The following is a 23,834-nucleotide window of genomic DNA, read 5'->3' on the forward strand; positions in this document are numbered from 1 at the left end:
GATGATAGTTGAAACTACGGAAGCTGATGAGATCAGTAAGAAAGAGGAAAGACCGAAGAAAAGAAGGCCAAGGACAGAACCTTGGGGGACACCCACAGTTAGAGGACAGAAAAAGAATCAGAGTCCAGTAAATGAGACTAAGAAGGAGTGGTCACATAACTAGGAAAGAGCACCATATTAGAAACTGAAGAAGAGAGAATATCTAGGGGAAAAGTGATAGTCATTAGTAATAAAAGCAACAAAGAGGTCAAGCAAGATGAGGATGAAGAACATGCTACTGGATTTAGCAGTTGGTACATCTTGGAATAGTTAAATAAGAGCAGTAGAGTCAGAACTCAGGTTGCAAGTTGTTGATACTTGAGTGGGAGGTGAGGACGTAGAGTCAAAGAGTATAGGACATCTTTTCTATGTATTTGGTTATTAATAAGATGTTATCTTGAGGAGGTGGGCAGGGTCTACTGAAGGTTTTTTTAAGGATACACAGACCTGGGGGCAGCTAGGTTGCACAGTGGATAGAGCACCGGCCCTGAAGTCAGGAGGACCTGAGTTCAAATCCAGCCTCAGATCAAACACTTGATACTTACTAGCTGTGTGACCCTGGGCAAGTCACTTAACCCCAACTGCCTTAAAAAAAAGATACACAGACCTGGACATGGTTATGGGCAGCAGAGGAAGAGCCAGAGAGACTGATCATAAAAAAAAAATTATCAAAGAGGTAAGCTCCAGGAAATAGAAGGAGAGCCAGGGATTAAGAGCACAAATAAAGGGACTGGCCTTTGGCTATAAGAAAGGCCACTGCTTCTTCAGAGATCAAAGGAAAAAATGGGGAAAGATGTAGAACAGTTCTGATATTTGGATTAGGGGAGAAAAGGAAGATTATAATAGCTGGCCTCTGTCTTCTCAGTAAAGTAGGAGGTGATGTCACTTGCAAAAAAGAAGACGGGATGAGGTATGGGATTTAAGAGAAGGTCTGGAACAGCTGTTCTGGAGAATGCAAAGACAGAATCAATCAGGAAAGAAAAAAAGGATTGTTGCATGGCAGTGAAGACCTGGTCAGCATGTATGGAACTTTCTCCAGCAGTGTTAGGCTGAACTCAAGTGGGAGTGACGATGGCAGAGACAACTGAGGAGTGGGACTTAATAAGGAATGAGCAATGAAAGAACAAAGATTCAAGGGATTTGATAGAAGACTGTATATAGCTGAATTGACCAACCACAGGGAAGGGTGGAAAGATTAAATGTGACAATGAGGATGAAGAACATGTTAATGACTAGTGAAATCTGAGACAGAAAATGAGGTTATAAATGTAGAATGGGATTTAAAAACTCAAGATCATGGAGGTGAAATAGCTATGGATGACAGACCATAAGTACAGTCCTGTGACAGGCTGAGTGAAAGCACAGGTCTTGGGAGTTGAAAAGGTTGATGAAATGGAAGCTAGGGTGTTCAGTACATTGATATATTTAACGACGTCACTAAATATGAGGGCAAGAATTGGGCAGAGGATTAGGAATTTTATGTACACTATACTCCTTAAGAAAGGAGGGAAAATGCAGAGGCCAGTAGATAACTGCAATGAGGATTTTTGGGATGGCAGAAAGAGGGTCTGAAGCTAGCAGTAAGCAGTATGCCTCCTGGCTCAGCAGTGGTGGTGGGGAGAATGAGAAAAGGAATATTCAGTATTGCAGAAGATAGCTAGAGAGTGGTGTCTTCTGGAATAATATAATCAGTTAGATATAGAAATCTAACTTGCCCTATAGGCAGTAGGAGGGAAAACGGAAAAGAAAAGGGAGGGGGCTAATAGAAAGGAGGTGGGACTGTGAGAAGGGAAAGGGAAAAAGAAATGCATAAACGGGGGGAAATAGGATGGAAAAAAAGACACAGATAGTAATCATAACTGTGAATGTGAATGGGATGAACTCTCCCATGGAACGGAAGCAGAAAGCAGAATGGATTACAAACCATAATCCTACAACATGTAGTTTATAGGAAACACATTTGAAACAGAGGGACAGTAGAGTAGAATATATTATACTTCAGTTGAAGTAAAAAAAGAAGGGGTAGCAATCCTGATCTCAGACAAAGCAAAAGCAAAAATAGGTCTTATCAAAAGAGATAATAAGGAAGGGAACTACATCCTGCTAAAAGGCACCATAGACAACAAAGTAATTATTATTACTAAATATATATGCACCAAATGGTATGGCATCCAAATTCTTAGAGGAGAAATTCAGGGAGTTATAGGAAGAAATAAATAGCAAAACTATACTAAAGGGGATGTCAACCTCCCTCTCTCTGAACTAGATAAATCCAACCACCAAATAAACAAGAAGTTAAGGAGGTGAATAGGATATTAGAAAAGTTAGGTATGGTAGACCTCTGGAGAAAACTGAATGGGGATAGAAAGGTATATACTTTTCTCTCAGCGGTACATGGCACATACACAAAAACTGACCATATACTAGGGCATAAAAACCCCACAATCTAATGCAGAAAGGCAGAAATGCTTCCTTTTCAGATGATGATGCAATAATAATTATATGTAATAAAGGGCCATGGAAAGTTTAACTAAAAAATAATTGAAAACGAAATAATCTAATGCTAAAAAATGACTGGGTCAAACAACAAATCATAAAAACAACCAATAACTTCATTCAAGAGAATGACAATAATGAGACAACACACCAAAATGTATGGGATGCACTGAAAGCAGTTCTTAGGGGAAGTTTTGTATCTCTAAATGCTTACTTGAATAAAATAGAAAAAGAGGAGATCAATGAATTGGGCATACAACTAAAAAAAAAAAAAACTAGAAAAAGAGAGTGGTGTCTTCTGGACGAAATGAGATTTACATGATGAGCAAAAGAAAACTGAGCAGGTTCTAAGTGAAAGTTGTTTCTTTGATGATACAGTAACTTTAATACTGCCTGAGGAAAAAAATCATCAAAATTATAGCAGGAAATCCAAACTTAGGAAATCACCATTCAACTATCAAATGCAAAGAAGCAGCAAAAATTTAATTTCATGTGTTCTTTTGCTTTTTTCTTTCTTCTGTCAAATCCAGTGATACTCACGCTTTTCCTATGTAACAGTCATTCTTTATAAAAAAACCTAAAATCCAATGATACACTTAAGAGGAAGGGATCAGTTAAGTCTATATCAGTTAAGGCTATTAGGTCAGTCAAAAACTTTACCAAGCGCTTAATGTGTAACCATCACTTTGTAATTCATTGTGGGGTTCTGCAAGTTTTTAGATAACGACAGGAAGGTATGTTCTCCAGGACTTACTATTAACAATGTTTCCTTGGAAAATATATGTTGGATATTTTTTGCAATGAAATCTAGAAAAATCTTTCTCAGACTTAAAATGTCACTAGATTTGGAGTCAGAGGCCATGAGTTCAAATGCTATCTCTATTAATTACTAGCTGGGTGACCTCTTTAGGTCTCAGTTTTCTTTCCATAAAGTGAGGAAGATTATACTAGATGGCCGCTGAGGTCCATCCCTATTCTAGATCTAGTATGTTCAATTTTTTTTTTTTTTTGGCTAGGCAATGGGGTTAAGTGACTTGCCCAGGGTCACACAGCTAGTAAGTGTTATGTGTCTGAGGCCGGATTTGAACTCAAGTCCTCCTGAATCCAGGGCCATCACTCTATCCACTGCGCCACCTAGCTGTCCCTAGTATGTTCAATGTTTACTCAATTAAAGCTTAGATTTTGTCAAACATTTATGCAACACTTAGATTCTAAAACACATACTTACCTTATGGTTAAAATATTTTTCAAATTTCATTCTTGCTAATTCCACACACTGGGACCAATTTCTAGGTCTTCTACTAAGTGACTTAATAACCTGAAAGCAGCCTTCTAAACTCTCTCCAGACTGTATCCTCTAGAATGAGGTAAAGGAAGATGGAGGAAAAAGGAAGAAATACAAAATAAGAAAAAATAAATATAATTTCTAATTAAGCAAATAAAGTTTATATAAATTATAACAGTGAAATACAGGATCATAGAACGTTAGATCTAAAAGGAACTTTATAGATCATCTAGTATGACCTTATTTCACATATAAAGAAACTAAGGTGGCAAGAAGAAGGGGATAAGTATTTGTATAGTGCCTATTATGTGGCAGGCTCTGTGCTAAGTGCTTTTTACACATATTATCTCACCTGATTCTCAAAACAACCTCTGAAGTAGGTGTTATGATTCTAATTTTGTAACTGAGGAAATTGAGGCAAACAGAGGTTAAGTGACTTGCCCAATGTCACATACCAAGTGTTAGAGGCTGCATTTGAACTCAGGTTTTCCTGACTTCACATGCAATGTTCTTCCAATTGAGCCTCCAAGTCTCAGAAAAACTGCCCTTTCAGGCCTCAGTTTTTTCTCTTGTTAAATAGCTTGGTTAGATAAATTTTTCAAATTTCACCTCAGACTTCAAGTCTTAGGCTAAGTTTTCTTGAGTTAGAACACATCAATTACTTCAGAATGATTATAGCACTAGAGTGTGTATGTAGAGCCCGAGTTCTAGGACTGGGTCTTCCACTGACTAATTAAGTGACTTCAGAGAAACCACTTGGTCTCTCTAGACTTGTTTTCCTATCTGTAAGATGGCTGGACTAAATAATTTCTAAGAAGCCTTCCAGCTTGAACATTCTTTGTCTCATTAGTCTTTCTGCACACAGTTATTCCTTGATAGTCCTTACTACGAGGAAGTATAGTTTATTTCTTATTCACAAAGTACTGGCAAATAAAAAGCAGATCTGAGGGAGACCTTATGATTAGAGGAAAAGAAGCAACCACTGACAATGATTTCAGTAATTTTTCAAATGTTCTTACTTAGCTTGTCCAGGTTTTTCGCTTGAGTATTTGGAATTTTATTTTCATTATGCCTATACACTTCAGTAAGTGTAAAATATTTTACTGAATTTTTACATCAGAATTCAGAACCTTGTAATCTACATAGCATTTATAAGTTGAAGACTAATCATTTCTATAACCTTCAAATTACAGAAGTAATGAGGGTCAGTCTTTGAGGGAAAAACAATTAGATGTAGTTTCTAAAATTTAAATCAATCTAAAGCACTATCTTAATCCATTTAGAAACCATATTGATTCTTACTTGCAAGACCTCTTCTGCAGATGAGTAAGTTTGCCAAAATTTGTTGAACAATGAAGGCTTATGGGAAAACGAGCTTTCAAACTGCATATGGGGGAGGAAAAAGACAAATTTAAAAGAATTTTTTAGGTAGTCTAGAACACTTTCTTTTCTACAGAGAACTAAATATATCCAAAGAAAGATGTTTACCTTATCTCTTGCCCACTGAATAGTATGTTCAATAGCAGCTGGAAAAGATTTTAAAGTGCAAAATGGTATTTCTTCTTCTGGTGGATCCCGCTAAATTAATAAGTACAAAAGTAAGATTATATCTCATTGAGGATATCTATTTGAGATACTCCTGTTTTTGAGATCATGTTTAACTCTGGCATTATGTACTTCAAATTGTAAAAATAAGCAAAACCTGAATTTATCTTTTTCCTCTAAAAAAGGAGGAAAGTGGGAGACTGTCATAACTCCCTGCTCTTCTTTTTCTGATAATGAACTCCTTTAGCATTAAGTCTACATCACACATTTTCTACTTCTATGCTGCCTTATATGCTGTCAACTCTCTAACTAGAATGTAAACTCGTAGAGCAAGTATTACATTATACTCTATCCATTTCAGTGTCTAGCACACATATGTGTCATAAATACTTGCCTCCTTTCCATATTGCTTTTTCAGTAAAATTAAGAATTTTTATAACTACCAACAGTTTCTATAAGGGCCAGAACACATAACAGGGACACTACTTGCTCTTCCTCAAAAACAGAATGAAGAAATTCTAATCTTAAGATTTTTCTCCTTTTTCTTAATACTAAGTATATATTTTGCTTGTTCTTTAAAAATGGAAAAATTCATTAATGTACCATTGAACATTTTAAGTGATCAAATGCTGGTCACTGTGTGAGATTTCTAAGACACATGAAAAGTTTCCAAGATCTGAGGAAGGCTGGTGAACAGGAGCAACACGAGCATGTGGAAGACACTAACATAGGCAAAGTGCTACAAAAGTAATCCCAGGATACTGCACAGTCTATTATGACTCTTATTTCCACATAGGTTTTTTTTTCTCTCTGCTAAGTTTTCACACTGATATATTAGGATGACTTTTCTGTACATAAACATACTTCTGGGTTTATAGTAGAAGTGAATGGGAAGAGTAAGTCATTTAAAATAAATTTAGTGGAGAATTTTGCTAGATTACATCTACTTAGCAAAATGAAGGACATTTGCAAATGTAAAAAATACATTAATAGTATTCTATGTCAGAACAATTATTCAGAATGCTTATTTAACATCTCCCAAAGAAAACAATTTACATCTTCTTCTGAGGAAATAGGTATCTAAAATAAAACAATTAACCAAGGTCTCGTCAACATCTTTATCAAATGACTTGACTGAAGAACATACTGACAGAATGTCTATCAAATGAATAGATTATACATAACAGGCAGGGAAAGCGAAAAACACTTGAAGACATTCAGGATTCAAAAAGATTTTCAAAGGCTGAAAAACATACCAAATCTAAACAAGATAAAAGTTAATGAAGATAAAAATAAAGTTCTGCACTTAAGCAGAACCAATTGCTTAAGTATATGACAGGCGTAATGTAGTCAGACAGCTATGCATGTGAAAATGATGAGTTTTAGTTGATTACAAGTTCTATATACCTTATATAGCTTCAGAGGGCAAAATATGGGCTAATGGGTAGAAGTTACAGAGTGAAGAATAATATAGGTCAAAAACTAGAAAGAATTGTTGAAAAATGCATCGAGCTATCTCATACTGCTGAATTTCCTGTTAAAGGACATGCTCAGAGAGACCTCTTTTGGGGAGTTAGACTAGCTACTTCCTAGGTTCTTTTTCACTGTGATTCAGTGTTCATATGTAAAACAGAATGTTTTCCTTTATTCTTTTTATGCTTCCATAAAAATTAGCCTAGAATAAGAACAAATCGGTATGCAGATTGATTATGGAATTATTTATTTTAATTGTCCTTATTAGGTTAATTACCCTTTGCAGTATTTCCAAAACAATAATATAGTTTTAACAAAAACAAAAGAGGAGTGTGTATAAAATTGAAAGTACTTGAGTGGACTGAGTGCCAGGCCTGATGTCAATACTTACTAGCTGTATGACTCTGGACACAGTTAGCTCTGTTGTTTGCCTCAGTTTACTCATCTGTAAAATGAGCTGGAAAAGGAAATGGCAAACCACTCTAGTTCTTTTCCAAGAGAACCCCAAATGGGGTCATAAAGAGTTGGACATGCCTGAAAACAACTGAACAACAATTTTCTAAAAGCATATGGTAAATCTAACACTTTAATTTAAAAGCTGTTCTGACTGCTTGCATCTCCCTATGAACTTCCTTCTATTCTCTTTTGTATAAGAAAAGAAATTTAACATCTGCCCCCCATGTAAAGAATTGTAACACTTACATGACTATTATAGGACTCGGTCAAATGAGGTATAATAGCTTCAGTGTGTCCTTTAGTGCCCATTGTGCCAGAATCTAAGAGCGGACGTAGGTTTGCTAAGCAACGGCTATTTGAAAAGAAAGTTAACAGAAGTATTCAATAAAACACAAGCAAAATAACAGTAATTTTGTTACATAAGAAGGCTAATAACCAGATATCATTAACTGTTTTGAAGTTGGTAATCTCCAAATACACCTCATAGGCATTACTGTACCCCATCTATGCCTATCTCTGTATGCTCTCTTCTTTTTTTTTTTTTTTTTAAATCTTGTGGGTCTTAACACATTATCAAAAAAAAAACTTACTAGAAATATTAAAAAATACTAAATACCAGAAAAAATTACTTACCACTTCCTAAGAACCCTTTTATATTACAACTATGGTAAGTCCTGCTGAATTATGACTGCACTATTAATTCCATGGCATCTGATTCCTGGTTAGTAGCTGCTATGACCCTTCACATAAAGTACATAAGAATGTTTACTATGTAAGATTTTTTTTTTTAAAATTCCAAAAGCCATTCCTCTTTTGTGACTGTAAACAAACCTTACCAGAAAATGTATACATGCATACACACACATTAGTTACTATTTTCTGGATCATCTCAGATAAAAGATACCCCAATATATGCAGTGCTGGACAAAAGTATTCACCCTGTGTATTCACTTATAGAATACTTTAAAGTCTGGAGACTTGTTAGCAATTGAGCTCATGAACAAACTGAATAACACCTTTGTTCCATGTTTTGTTGTGCAGGCCCTTATAGCTACCCGTGTAAAGGGATGGATGGATCCTTGGGCTCTGAGGAACTTATAGATAAATTTTTTGTGGAATCCAGCCAAGGTCATAAAAGTAGGTATCTATTGCTCTGAGGTCAGACTCTTTTACCCACTCAACTCATCACAATTGTCAAAGATTCCAAAACATAAATCTGGCAGAAGAAATATAAAACACCTTCTTTCTCCAGTAATTGCCATCTTATCTTCCTGGGAAGTGAAGAAAACTAATGAAAATTTACTGCCATATATCACAAATGAAACCTTCCCTGTATTAAAAAAAAAGGAAGTTAGGAAGCCATCTTTGTTGAAGCTTTCCCAGAGATTCACAGCATTCCCAATCTCAAGCCCCCTGAAGGCTCTGTCTATAAAGAATAATCCTTCAATAAATCTCATTTCAATATACAAGCTTTTTCCTTTCCAAGAGTGGATAATAATTTACTACAAAAATGAGAGAGATCGATATTCCACTCAATGTGGGAAATAGTATGCACAAATGAGAATGATCACTTCCCATTTCCAAATTATTCTCAAAATAGTACTAATTCAGCTATTCTGTTTCTTATCATTTTGATACTTTGGAGACTCTCATATAAAGTTTATATAGCAATATTTAATGGAAATAGATAGATAAAAAGATCTGGACAAGATCTTCCAAACCAAATCAACAGACATACTTGGTGACTTCAGTGCAACAGTGGGCATAAAGAAGTAAAGGAGAAACATTTTGGAAATTATGGTTCAGCATTAAAAAATGAAATGATTCCAAGATTTATGGAGACTACTAAGAATATCTATATTTCATTAAATATTTTCTTTAAATAGAGTGTGCTGGATGTGACAATACCATAAAAAATAAAACTGACTTCATCTTAACAGACAGGAAACTGATTATCAGAGTGGGAATCATTCCTGAATCACTTTTCAGTGTACAGACAGAATAAGGACCTATGAAAACAAAGGTCAGAATTAACAGCAAATTAGAAAGCAGGGTAAAGATGAGATAAAGACATAGGGTGGGGGCAGCTAGGTGGCGAAGTGGATAGAACACCCTGGATTCAGGAGGACCTGAGCTCAAATCGGGCCTCAGACACTTAACTTAGTAGCTGTGTGACCCTACGTAAGTCATTTAACCCCACTGCCTAGCTGTCAACACCCCCGCCCCCCAAAAAAGACATTGGAGCAGTTTACATTATTTAACAATGTAAACAAACAAGCTACTCATAGTGAAAACTGGAAACAGATAATGGACTAAAGCATTAACATGGATTGTTAATTTCCTATGGCAATTTAAATATACAAAGTAATTTTAACAGTGAGAAAGCCAAAAAAGCCCTGAATTGTAACCAGCAAACACTCCATCTCTTTGCCAAGTAGAAAGACAAAAATCAGCTTAAAAAATGAACCCACCTGTAAAATGTCTTGGAGAAGAATGATGGAAGGTTATAAACAGTACTACCTCATAAAACAGGCAAGGACAATTCCTGGGAAAAGCAAGACTATAGAGAAAGTCTAGTGTGACACCCAACAAAAAGGTATACAAGAAAGAATACAAGGTTTTTCCCTTGGTGGTGCAGTGGATAGAGAATAGCACCTGGAATCAAGATGATCTGAATTCAAATTCTGACTCAGACACTACATAGCTATGCAACCCTGGACAAATCACTTAACCTCTCTGTTTCTGTTTCCTCATCCATGAAATGAGGTTAAAAATAGCACCTACCTCACAGGGTTGTTGTGAATATCAAGTAAGTTATCTTATGCAAAGTGCCTTGCAAATCTTTAAGTGCCATACAAACACTAGCTATTATTATTTCTTAATTATAAAAAAAGCATTTAATTCTGAAGAGAACAGTATTTCTCCAACAAAGTATTTCTAATGCTTATGCTAAGAATATACAAGATTCCTTGATAGTGAAAGCACAGAGATAATTTGATTCAACAACTCTACAATGAATAATTATTAACAGTGATACATTTTGAAAGTTGTGCATCTAAGACTGATGTGAAGGGTACCCTGTACAGAATCCAAATGAAATCAGATTTCCTAAAGATGACGATTCTTAAACCACTGGTATCAAACTCAAGTAGAAATGGGAGGCACTAATCCATACATAAGGATCCCTGCGGCCCATATGTTGACTTAGTTTTAAGATGTATTATGTTGTATTTTTTTTTTAAATTTGTTAGATATTTCCTAATTACATTTTTATCTGGTTTGGGCTGCACTCAGGAATGCTACGCGCCATGTGTTTGATACCTCTGCCTTAGAAGAAAATACCATACTGATTGCAACAGAAGTCCCAGAATACTAGAGCCTCTGCAATGAGATCCACAGCTACCCAAGACACTGCCCTAACAATCCATACAGGAAAAATCAAAGTTTAGAAAATATTCATTGCCCAAGATAGTGAAAGACTGACAATCCACTAAATTGGTGGACTCCTCAGCACCACCATATCATGGATAGGTAGGTCCAAAAATAAACAGGTAGAAGAGAATGTGTTTAATTGAGAAAGCTGGACCTGGAGTCAGGAAGTTTTTTAGTCCAAATCTAGCCTCAAAGACTCTAGCTTTGAGACCCTGGGAAAGTCTTTTAACCACTGTCTGTTTCCTCAAATGCAAAATGGGGATAATAGCACCAACCTCACAGAGTTGTTATGAGGTTCAAATGAGAAATCTTTAAAGTGCTAGTAAAGTTTGAGGTTTATAGTAAATGTTTAATAAATACTTAGCCTTTTCCTCCTTTCTCCTTAATTGCATATGGGAAACTGTTGCACTTTCAACTATTTCAAGCTGCTTCTCATCATAAAAACTACCTTTTAAACACCCAAATATTTTTATTAATATCACAAGGTTGTGAACCATGAGATAATCTGTGAAGAATGAAAACTTGAGGTGATCCAAAGGTCAATGGAAAGGTGCATTACAGGCAGGGACACAATCATCCAGGAAGATGTATGACGGACAAGAGGACAGGCCCATCATGTGGCAAGACCAAGTAAAATAGATGGACAGCTCACATGCTTGCATGATATCCAGCGAATATTAAACAATGTAGATTACTAGGTAGATTCCCATTGGAGGATTTATAGGATGGCAAGAACAAGATTCCACATGACAACAAGTTGTGGATGCTTTGTGATCTGCACCACTGGAGACAGTATAAACACTGATGATCATAATGACAGAGTGAAGTACTTCTTTACAATTTAGAGAGACAGCTAATTGTACAGTGGATAGAGCTCTGGGCTTGGAATTTGGAAGATTTAACTTAAATCTTGCTTAGACACTTACTAGTGGTGTGACCTGAAAAAGTCACTTACCCTCTTAAACTCCAATGAAATTTTTTCTCTATATCAATTGTATGTTTTGTTTTTGCCTTTCTCAATACTTACCGTGACTAAAATATTCCTTTCATGATTTGCCACCTCAAGATCTTTTGTCTTTTGTTGACCTTATTTAAAATGCTGTTTATCAAAAAATCATTTTTCATAATCCCTGACCTTTTTTCCTAACATTTCTCTAGTTTCCTTTTTTTCCTTCTGTATGTATGTATGTATATCAACTCTTGTTATTACATTTCTCTGTTATTTATCTATTCCTATAGGCACTTATGCTCTAATATGTTGTGATTACAGTGTTATGAAAGACCCATGAATCACTATGTAAGTCATTAATTCTTTATCTTACACCATTTAGTAATAGTTTATTTTTACTTTTAGCATATGAATGTAGATACTATAAAAGAAAACAATATTTAATTTAGTCTAAAGAGCTGATGAAATGAGTGGACACAGAAACAAAGTCAAAGGTTTTTTATGACTCAAGAAAAAAAAGTACCTGTCTACGTATCTGCGGGCTTCCACATTGTCTAAAGCTGTAACAATTATATCTTGTTTAGTATAGAATTCATCACTGTATATCATCTCAGTGGCAGGACAAACTTTGTGCAGGTGTGACTCAATCTTTAACTGAGGATTTATATTCAGAGTTGCAGCAGCAGCAGTATAACTTTTAGGTTTCTAAACAAATTTAAAAAATAACAAAACTCTTTCTAAGTAAGAGAACAGATACTAAGTAAAAAATCGGGTTTTTAAAGAGATATAATCGGATGTATAGCTATTACACGTTCCTAAGGTCAGAGACTATATCATGACTAAAAACGGAACGAGTATCATTACATCAGTCATTTCAGAGCAAAATATCACTTATCTGACTAAATGATAAATTTCTGAATAAACCTAATCAACAACAGTGCAACCACATGAATTAACATTAATTAATACAAATACCACATAAAACACAATTAAAAGCATATTTTTTCAGATCACTTGTACTTAAGTTAATCAAGTTTTATTGTATTTAGAATCTATGTAACTGTAGGATATGTGTCTAGAAAAAGTAAAATAAACGTCAGCTATCCAGAAGAAGTTGGGTATGAGTCATTGTGGATAACATATTATTTTGGATTGCCTTACATATAGTAGGCACTTAAATGTTTGCTGAAAACATCAAAATGGATGGGAATCTACATAAAATGCATTAAGTATTTTCTTGATTTCTTAAAAAAGCATTTCAAAATGACAGCTATTGTTACTAATACTAATTTTCAGATCATCCTTTAATATAGTGATATTCTATTGAAGACTTCTAGATTTTTTCTAAAAACTGAAAATGAAAGTCAACCTGCTTAGTTGCTCCTGTAGCTGCTAATGGGTACGTGGGAAAGGCAATGTTTGCTGCAAATCTCACCTCAGGACCAACTGAGGCATATGTAGCTGTTTGCTTTGCTGCTCTATAAATATACTACAGTGCTTTTGAACTCCTCTACTTTTTATATATTTTTCTGTTTTCTCCCATGTTATGAGGAGGTAAGCTGTTACTTCTCAAGGCTTTTCCCCTTCTACTTTGTTGCTTTTAAGTTGTTGAAAGTTTAGAAACTAAAATAAACAAACTTGTTATATAACTGTGTACAAATAAGAATAAACATAGATTGTAAGTTAAGTACACAACCAAGATTAATAGTATTAAAAAATTCCAAGGGCATAGCCCTAACTTCATGTTAACATACAGAAAAAAAAATTTTCATTTCCACACTAATGAAACATAGTACATTGGCTATAATGGTTTATATTAATTAAGACCTTACCCCTTATGTCCAAATCTCAAACATATGTTTTCCATTTAAAAAAATAATTTCTTACTTTTTATGCCTTTCAATATTTGACTCTTTTGGAGTTATAAACAAGAATCAATATGGAAAACAAAATATTTCATTATTAAATTATTTTTGCAGAATAAAATGGATATTGTGAATTGAATAGGCACCATACCTGTATGTGATGCGGTCGAAACAGAAACTGTCTATTTAGGTTAGATTTTTCTATTAAGTCAGGATCTGTAATTGTTACCTGGAAATGAAGCAAAAAACAAAAAGACCTGTAATCATAAATAAACTCGTTCTGCTCTCACTGTATTTCAGTTCCCAAAGTCTACTTTCAGAGGGACAATGGCACAACGAATCTAAGCTACTGGATCATCCTTAGCATGTTTTCCTACACATATTCAGGCAAAAGTATATTTCTGATGTTCTGGGAATAGTTCTAAAAATAATAAAACATCAAAGTTATCTCTAATCTCTTTCACCTGTTCCTAACCCTATGCTAACTTATTAGACTCTTGTAAACCAGTCACAAAAGCGGTGGGTGGGCCTTCTATCAATTACTTCATTTATGTTTAATAGCATGGGGAAGATAATAGAATGTTTGTATTTAACTAGGCTGCAGGATGTTGAGATGTGCAAAAGGTGGAAGAGATGTACACACACAAAAAAAATGACTAATGTCATAAAAGCATGTTCTTTACAATTAGGTTTTAAAAACTTAAACATGATTTGCTTAAGATAATCAATGTACCTTGTATCAGAAAATGTAACAGAAATGGCAATGCACCCCTTAGGAGGGGAAAAAAGTAACATCAAAGAGAAATTTTGCTCAAATCTGAAATTTACATTAGTGACTCATTTTCAAAAATGATTTTTAGTTTTAAAAAACCCTCATATATAAAATTCCAATTTAAAACAACTTGCCTTAACAAAGGAATATGTATTTTAAAATTAAAATTATTCTAATAACTTCTCATAACCAGCTAATGATATAGTGTTGTCATTTCTGATCGTCAACTTTATTACAAGGTGAAAAAAGAAAAATACAATTTTAATTTGATACCACTTGGTAAGGCTACCAAAAATAAAAATTTCAAAGGTCACGCAGTCCAAAGTAAAATTATTAAAAGAAACATATGTGTCAAACAGATCAAAAGGATATATCTTACCATTCCTTTCTCTTTGCCAGTGCCAACCCCAAGAAGTGCAAAGTTTTTTAACATTTCACAACCTATTGCTCCACATCCAACCTACAAAAAGCAAGAGGAACTAAGTCATTTATTTGGGTAATTTTTTTTAAAGACAAGTCCAAACTTTATTTAAAACTACATTTTAACTTTAAAGTTACTAAATAAATCACAAAGAAAAAATAAAAAAGAGAACAGTGCAGCAAGCCTCAAATCTAGGAAGAATCCAGTCTCCAACAAGTGACCTGCCTGAGCAGAAATGAAGGTTACCTATTCCAAAAGGCATTTACATTTTTATACATATGCAAACAAGTTTATTTAGTGCCTATGGAAGATAACCATTGGTGGAGGGGCAGGGGAAGGCGGGCAACTGGAGATCTCTCACACACTTAGGCTGCAACGGTCTTCGGTTCTTTCAGAGTCTGAGAGTACTTCGTCAATTCGTCAGTGTAAGTCACAGCTACTATTCCTCACATAAACAGTTACTCTGTTCCTCTGCTGCCATTTTCTTCATTAGATCTGCCTTGGAATAAATGGTCAGCTTAAAGGGCTACTACTTTCACAAAGTCCTCTTCACCAGACTTTTGACTTAAATGACCAGATTTAGGTGGTTTTTTTTTTAAATGAAGATGTTTCATCATAATGCTCTACAGAAATGAACATTCTAAATAATATTTACATGTTCACCTCAAATTCCTGAATATTATAAAAGTGATCCTAATTTATCTAATTTTTAAAACACAAATGATGAATGATAATTCAATTCCTTATGTGGAAGACAGTATCAGCTTCAAAAATCTCACTTTGAATAAAAGCAAGATAAAGCAAAAAAGTACAAAAAGAGGCACTTAAAAAAATAAAAAGACAAGTTTTTTTCATTTCAAATGCTTCTGGAACATCATTTAAATACAGTAAATTCGTGCACACCTTAAAATTGCTGACTATTTTTTCAGGGACTTAGCACTACAATTTTAGACAAAGTGATGAGGATATGTAGTGATATATATTTTATAGATATGTAAAGTTTATGAAAAATAACAATCTACCTACCTTATTAATTGACCCTCAATAATTTCCTTTTAGCTTTTAAATAAAAGCATGTTGATAGCTATTTCATTTTTATCTTTGTCGGCCATGTCTGGCATAAAGTAGGTCTCAATAAGTGCCTGCATATTGATCATATATGAACACCTAAACTAGGCATTAAATGATTATTTGAACATTTCTAAAAAACTGGTCACTTAAAAAGTACTATTAGCTTTAATTTAAAGATAAATGGCAACCTACCCAGCAAAACTAAGTATAATCAAGGGAAACAATGAACATTCAATGAGATAGAGGACATTCAAATATTCTTGATGAAAAGACCAGAGGTGAATAGAAAACTTGACTTTCAAACACAAGACTCAAGAGAAGCATAAAAAGGTATACAAGAAAGGGAAATCATAAGAGACTTAATAAGTTTAAACTGTTTATATTCCTACATGGGAATATGATATTTGTAACTCATAAGACCGTTCTCATTATTAGGGTAGTTAGGAGTATGTATAGACAGAGGGCACAGGTGTGATTTGAATATGAAGGGATGATATCTAAAGAAGAAATAAGGGGTGAAAGAGGAATGTCCTGAGAGAAAGAGAAAGGGAGAGGTAAAACGGGGTAAATTATTTCACCTAAAAGAGGGAAGGAAAAGCTTTTATAGTGGAGGGAAAGATGGGGGAGATGGTGGGGGAGAAGAACTGGCTCTAAGAGGGAATAGCCTACACACACAACTGGGTATGGAAATCTATCTTACTTATCCTACAGGAATGAAGAAGGGGAAGGGGATTGGGGAAGGGCAGCCGGGGGGAGGGGGTAGTCAGAAGCAAAACACTTTTGAGGCTGGACAAGGAAAAAGCAGAGATAGAACAGAATAAAGATGGGGGGGAGGGAAACAGGATGGAGGAAAATAGTAATAGTAACTGTCAAAAAAAATTTGAATTAAGTTTCTCTGATGAAGGCCTCATTTCTCAAACATACAGAGATTGGTGTCAAATTTATAGAAATAAGAGCCATTCCTCAACTGATAAATGATCAAAAGATATGATCAGTTTTCAGATGAAGTAATCAAAGCTTTCTATATCCATATGAAAACAAACTCTAACTCACTACTGATTAGAGGAATTTAAATTAAAACAATTCTGAGGTATTACCTCATACCTACTAGATTGCCTAATAGGACAGAAAAGGAAAATGATAAATGTTGGAAGGGATGTGGGAAAAATGAGACTTTAATGCACTGTTGGTAGAATTGTGAACTGATTCAACCATTCTGTAGAGCAATTTGGAACTATGCCCAAAGTTCTATAAAACCATCCACACACTTTGACCTAGCAATACCACTACTACTAGGACTATATCCCACGATAAAAAACAAAAAGGATCTATATGAACAGAAATATTTATAGCAGCTCTTTTCCGGTGATAAAGAACTAGAAGTTGAGAGTACATGCATCAACTGGGGAATGGCTAAACAAGTTGTGATATATGATTACGATGGAACGCTATTAAAAAACCAGGAAAGATTTACATGGGCTGATGCAAAGTGAAATGTACTGTGTATAAAGTAACAGCAATATTTGAAGATGATCAGCTGTGAACGACTTAGCTATTCTCAGCAATACAATGATCAAAGACAATGCTGGAGGACTTAAGATGAAAAATGCTATCCATCCCTAGAGAAAGAACTGATAGTGTCTGAATACAGATCGAAATGTTTTTTAAACTTTATTTTTCTTGTGATTTTTACTTCTAGTCTACCTTTTTCTTCTACAGAATGACTTACATTGAAATGTATTTTGCATGACTACACTGTATAACCTATATTGTATTGGTTGCCTTTTCAGTGGGGGGGGGCTGGGGAGGGAAGAAAGGAGAAAATTTGGAAAAATTGTTTTTACATGTAACTGGGAAAAAATAAAACACTAAATAAAAGTTAAAAAACAAAACAAAACAAAACAAAAAAACAAAAACAGGAAAGAAAAGAAAAGATTAGGGTAGCTAGGTGGTACAATGGATAGAGCCCTGGCCCTGGAGTCAGGAAGACATGGGTTCAAATCCAGCCTCAGACCTGTAACACTTACTAACTGTGTGAGACTTTGGGCAAATCACTTAACCGCAATTGCCTCATTTATTTAAAAAAAAAAAAGGATAAATGGCAGAAATGTGTTTCTAGTTATGGAGAAATCCTCCTACCACCCCCCCCCCCAAATTCTAAATACTGCATATAAGGTGTATTTAGTATATCTCAATCTATTTTATTAAATTAGCTACAGGATACAGTTTAATAGTTTGCATGTACCATATATTTCTATCATTTGTACTTACTAAGAAGATATTCAAATTTTGAAGCTTTTGGCACAAAGTGTCACCAATACAGGCTCTTAATGCATCATATCGATCTCCTCTGCAGGAAAAAAACATAACAGAAAGACAAATCAACAACCGCACTGTTTCAAAAAGTTGCCATCTATAAGACTTAAATTGCATATTCAATGTTTCTATAATGCTCACCACAACAGCACCTAAATGACCAGTTTGACATGAGGTCAAAATACATGTCTGCAGTAGACCAAATATAGTGGAAGAAACTTGTATTTTGAGAGATAAAATGACTGGCCAAAGGCATTCATCTAACTTTTTGTTAGGCCGTATGACATTGTCTCTTGTAAGCACATACCCATAAAAATACATAGCAGAACTGTTTACCTTGGGAGGAATTCTTCACAGTTGGATTTATTCAGTGACTCAAACAGATCTGCTGCTTCAATATATAGCTGGGAAAAAAGAGAGTAAACTTATTGTTTAAAGTACCTTATTATACTTTTTTCTTTTAGATTCTCACAAATTACAAAAAGGACTTAATACCATGCAAGAAAAATAAACCATCATATGAATCTAAAAAAGAACAAAGAACAACTACTCTAGAAAATATATGTATGAAGCTAACAAAACTTAGAAGTAACAGATAATTATGTTTTAAAGACATTCACTCTGGTTATTTCAGATAATACAGTTCACCTTTAATAACTTTAATTCCAGCTCTTTTCAGGACCTCAAGGGGAGTCTGATGGCATTACTTAATTTTAGCTACACACTTATATGAATACCTGATTAATTTAACTTTTCTATGCCCAACATTTTATATAAGTGAGATCAAATGATCTAATATATGTAAAGTGTTTTGCAAAACTTAAAGCACTACATAAACATTAACTATTCTTATATTTATGGTTTATTAATTGTAACAAATTACTCTCATAGAGTACTCATTTTACATGTTTCAAAGTACTTTCATATGTATTTGTTCTGATTTGATATGTAGAACTTTGTGAAGTGAGCAGGGCACGAATTATTACCTCCATTTTATAAATGAAAAACAAAAAAACAAAAAAACAAAAAAACAAAACAGAGGCTTCCAGTGGTTGTGGTATGTCCAGCTCAAGTCACACAGTTAGAAATAAAATCAGGACTAAGCTGAAATAATCCAAGTTTAGTAAGAGTTGAATAAATCACGACACTCACTTGCAGTTTAAAGAACTAAATCACTTAATAAACAACCAATTATGGTATGTAGTGCCACGTATGTAATAACCATAATAAAACTGGGGCTGTGTTACATAATTTAATTAATATATCACGTTTCCATGCTGACCATCTTGGGGTCAGGAAGGACTAATTATCACATAATTTTAAAAGCATCTGTAAATATTTAACAGTTGCTATTCTAAAATGTGAGATCCTTGTCCAATGACTGCCTCAATTCATCACTAATAAGTAACTGAACTGTATCAATATTGATATCTTAGCTATAAATAATAGCAAAACACTTAAATAAATTTCAGGTAATCAAAAGGAGGGTTTGCAGATTCTCCTCAGGGTAGATAGACGGGTTGGGTTCAATGATAGCCAAAAATAAGAAATATAATTTAATGGGATAATGGGTCATCTTGCCTTCTGGCCTTGATAATCAGCATAAACAAGAAGATCACCATTAGAACAATCTCAAATTATGTGCCAATATCCCTTAAAAAGGGATGATTGTGCAGGAAACAGAATCTGTGAATTTCATAAGACTATCATATGATTTCAAAGCTAATCAACATATACAATGATATTTGGAAATTTCAATGAGATGATGAAAAATGTTAGAACATGTGTTTTGGAATTATAAAACAAAACAAGTCAAAGACTGGTAGACTATCCAGAAGCCTCATACATGTATATCATTAATGATTTCTTCTGGCAGAGAAGAAGTAGACATAATGAGCACTGGACAACACCACACACACACACACACACACACACACACACAAGCTATATATAACAAGACACAATAAGAATCACTTCTGAATTAGCTCTTGGTGTGAAATAAGATTAATGAATCATTACAATGAATGTCAAGACTAACATCAAACCAAGAGGATAAAGATGAGACACAGACTGTACAATTACAAAAAGTCCAATACAACACATAATAATAATAAGCTATTGAACAATATTATTCAATAATAATAATATTAATAATAATAAGCTATTGAATGTGAGAAATGTGAAATAAAGGAAAAGGCATTGATAAGTATCACAGGATACAAAGAGGCACTTTCAAAAGAGGAAAGGCAAGCTATTAACAATCATAAAAATGCTTTAAATCACTAATAATAAGGTGAAATGCACTTAAAATAACTGAAGTTTTACCTCACATCCATCAGATTGGCAAATGATAAATGAACAAAATTGCTCAGTGCTGGAAAAGTTATAGGCAGACAGGCACATTAATATACTACTGGAGGAGCTGTAAAATGATCCAACCATTCTGGAGAACAATTTATTACATGAAAAAATTACATGTAAATGTATATCAAGGAAGGCAAAGTCAGAGGGAAAGGTATAATATAAAAATATCTGCAGCAGTACTTTTTGTAGTAACAAAGACCTGAAAGAAAGTGGTTGCCCATTGATCAGAAAATGGATGAAAGAATTGTGGTACATGAACCTAAAGGAATATTATTGTACCATAAAAAATAACAGATATGAAACATTAAGAAAAACTTGGAAAACTATTAAATGAAGCAGAATTGCTTGCCTATGATTATCTAATATAAGTGAGCATTTATTGGAGGGGGAGTGCATGTAGGAAGTTAGTGGGAAGTAACAGACATGCAAAAAGAACATCAATAAACCAAAAAATCAAAATAAAAATATTCAGAAGGGAACAGAAAAACAGATTGATGCAGATTTGTTAAATTCAATAAACACTTAAAAACTAAACTGTTCTTTGTATGTTTGCTGATGACTATCAAGTTCCTAATTTTTTTAACAAAAGAAAAGAATTACAAGATAACAATAAAAAGAGTGAATCAATTTTTTTTGATGAGACACTATAACATGGGAAGGAACACAAAAGGGCCAAAGGGAAGGGAGCAATGCATAGGGATCAAATCAAAGGCTGGCAATGAAGTGAAAGTGACCACTGTGGTCCCAGGAAAAGAAAAGCCTAAAGCCAAGTTGGTAAGGAAGGAACATAGGGGGAATACTGGAAAAGAGGGAAATGGAAAGAGGCCTTACTTTGGAGGTTGGAAGAAGTCCAAATGATGAATGCTCCTATGTGTGAAGAGAGATGTCAGTGAAGGAAGATGAAGTCTTTACATTGGACAAAGTTTGGGGGATTTGGTACTTAAAGTCTTTGTTGTGGGAGGAGAGGTGGGGGGTAAACTGGAACCCCTGGGGGCAATTGGTACCTGGAGTGAGAGTCCAGACACAGGGAAGAAATTTATAGGCAAATATACAAAAAAAAGGTCAACATGAGAGGGCATATATCAGTGATGATCTGCATAATCATGGATGTGGTAAAGAGAGGGGCCCTACCACGGGGCAGTGTCCTCTCTGATACCTGCAATAATTGGCATTTTTCTGGGAGTGAGGTACAATGGAAAAGGGAAATATATGGGGTGAGCCTTACAAGGCATTGGCAGAAGGTGCAGAGAAGGGAGAACCTAGAATGTAGTACCTTGGAAGCTTTAACAGCAAGAAGGACACAGAGAAAAGAGAGAGACTAGATAATTATAGGGATCATGAATCAGAGAATGGACATCCACAGTAAATAGAAAGAAAAGATGGATATGAAGACAGCAAGAGAAATTCTTTTTGGAAAGGGGAACAAAAAATTAAATCTAAAAACTAATGAATAGGACTAGCTGAAGTGCAGAAAGAGAATCTACTTGACTGAAGAGGGAAAAAGAAAGTGAAGAAATATATAACCAGATAAGGGTAGCAGAGAAAAAGGAAGTAATAGGGGTAACAAATGAGAAGAGGAGATTAAGGATGAGAGGAAGACAACTAGTGGGAATGGGGCCATCTTAAAAAAAAGTGACACTTTTTGTGATAGTTAAGAATTGGAAACAGAGTAGACAGATGCCCATCAATTGGGGAAGAGCTAAACACATTGTGGTACATGAATGTAATGAAATATTGCTGTGCTCTATCTAAAAATGATGTGTGTGATGAATACAGAGAAACATAGAAAGATCTATTATGAACTGATTCAGTGAAGTAAGCAGTGCCAAGAAAACAATATATACATCAACTAAAACAATGAAAATGGAAAGAATGACACACAAAAAAATCAGAACTATATGTAAAAATATTATAAAGATAAGTGTAACTAAAATGAAGAGATATGACACTCCCAACCTATGTCTTTGGGAAGGTAGGAGGCCTATAGGTATTATACATTGCATATATTTTCAGACCTTTTTCAAGGTACTGACCAGTTGTGCTGACTTTTTTTTCCCCTCTTTCTAAAAAAAATACAGTGGGATGGCTCTCTGGGAGGGGGAGAAGGGATACATAGGATATGATGTAAGAAACAGAAAAATCAATAAAAATAAATTAAAAATATTAATGCAACATAAAGGAAAATAACACTGAAAGACTTCAGGAAAAAAAGACTTCCTAATTCTGATTGACGCAGCAACCAACTGAGTTTAGAAGACGATGGTAAAACATGTATCCTTCTACTTTTTGGCAGGACAATAAATATGTTCATTTGTATTATGTGACTGTACCTGTTCTATTTGGGTGGGTGGGTTGGGGGAGAAATCATTGCATCAGTAAAATAGTTAAAAGTAACAAAAATGGAGAAGTTTAACCCATGTAGTGTAATTGCCACCGTGAAGAAAGCATCAAGGGCAATACTGGTTTGTACTGATTCTGAACTTGTAAAATTTTTAAAAAGAGAATAGTTGAACATTAAGAGCATTACTGGCTTATAAAATAGCAGAGTGTAACAGAAGAGGGAAAAGTGCAAAAAGCTTGCTATGAGATTCAATTAAGTTAGATCATCTTGATATCATCTGAAGATGAAACTGGGAGAATAAAAAATGGGAAGACATCTGCTAGTATTTTGATAGTACATTAATTTCATCATCTATTATAGTGATACCACACTGGAGCCTTAGAACCAACATGAAGTTGGAAGAGAAACTTGACCAAAGGATAGGATGGAAATGACAATTTCAAAAGCACTGTGGGGTCAATTTTAAGATATTTAAAAGGAGAGGATACTAAATATCTGGAAAAATTATCAACTGGAGAATTCCTGAACAAATTGTGCTGTAAATGTAATGGAATACTGCTGCACTATAAGAAATGATGAATATGAAAAATTCAGACAAACACAGAAAGATTTGTATGAGCTGTACTAAAAGAAATGAGGAGTATGAAAAATTCAGCTAAACATAGAAATAGCTGTGTGAGCAAATCAAGACAGCAGAACCAAGAAAACAATGTACCCAATGACTATAATAATGTGAATGAAAATGCTAAATTAAGGCAAATGTCAAGATTACAGTGGATAATTCCAGAGGATAAAACATATATATATGTATATATACATAGTTTTATACCACTAAGGGTCAGGAATGGGCAAGGGATGAGTAGAAGCAGGACCAAATGTGAAAATATTACATGTACTGCCAGATGTAGTTGTCTCACTGGTCTATTTTAACATTATTTTAAAAAGTTAAAAAATCATTTGCGGGAGGGAGAGGAAGGGAATATGAAATAACTGTGATGTTAATAAACAA

General features: G+C 34.5%; 1 protein-coding gene across 1 annotated transcript in view; it reads right to left on the reverse strand.

Moving 5' to 3' along the window:
• Window positions 1–23,834, reverse strand: part of UBA6 (ubiquitin like modifier activating enzyme 6) — a 74,026-nt gene that overhangs the window by 17,382 nt on the left and 32,810 nt on the right. Inside the window, exons 15-23 of the mRNA XM_027836445.1 lie at window positions 18,457–18,524; window positions 18,076–18,154; window positions 14,692–14,772; window positions 13,692–13,769; window positions 12,199–12,380; window positions 7,541–7,646; window positions 5,309–5,398; window positions 5,123–5,203; window positions 3,764–3,892 (exon numbers count right to left, since the gene is read on the reverse strand). Coding sequence (XP_027692246.1) covers window positions 3,764–3,892; window positions 5,123–5,203; window positions 5,309–5,398; window positions 7,541–7,646; window positions 12,199–12,380; window positions 13,692–13,769; window positions 14,692–14,772; window positions 18,076–18,154; window positions 18,457–18,524 — 894 coding nt within the window. The remainder of the gene's footprint in view (window positions 1–3,763; window positions 3,893–5,122; window positions 5,204–5,308; window positions 5,399–7,540; window positions 7,647–12,198; window positions 12,381–13,691; window positions 13,770–14,691; window positions 14,773–18,075; window positions 18,155–18,456; window positions 18,525–23,834) is intronic.

The sequence above is a fragment of the Vombatus ursinus genome, unplaced genomic scaffold (genome assembly GCF_900497805.2).
Source record: "Vombatus ursinus unplaced genomic scaffold, bare-nosed wombat genome assembly UNPS02014818.1, whole genome shotgun sequence".
NCBI lineage: Eukaryota > Metazoa > Chordata > Mammalia > Diprotodontia > Vombatidae > Vombatus > Vombatus ursinus.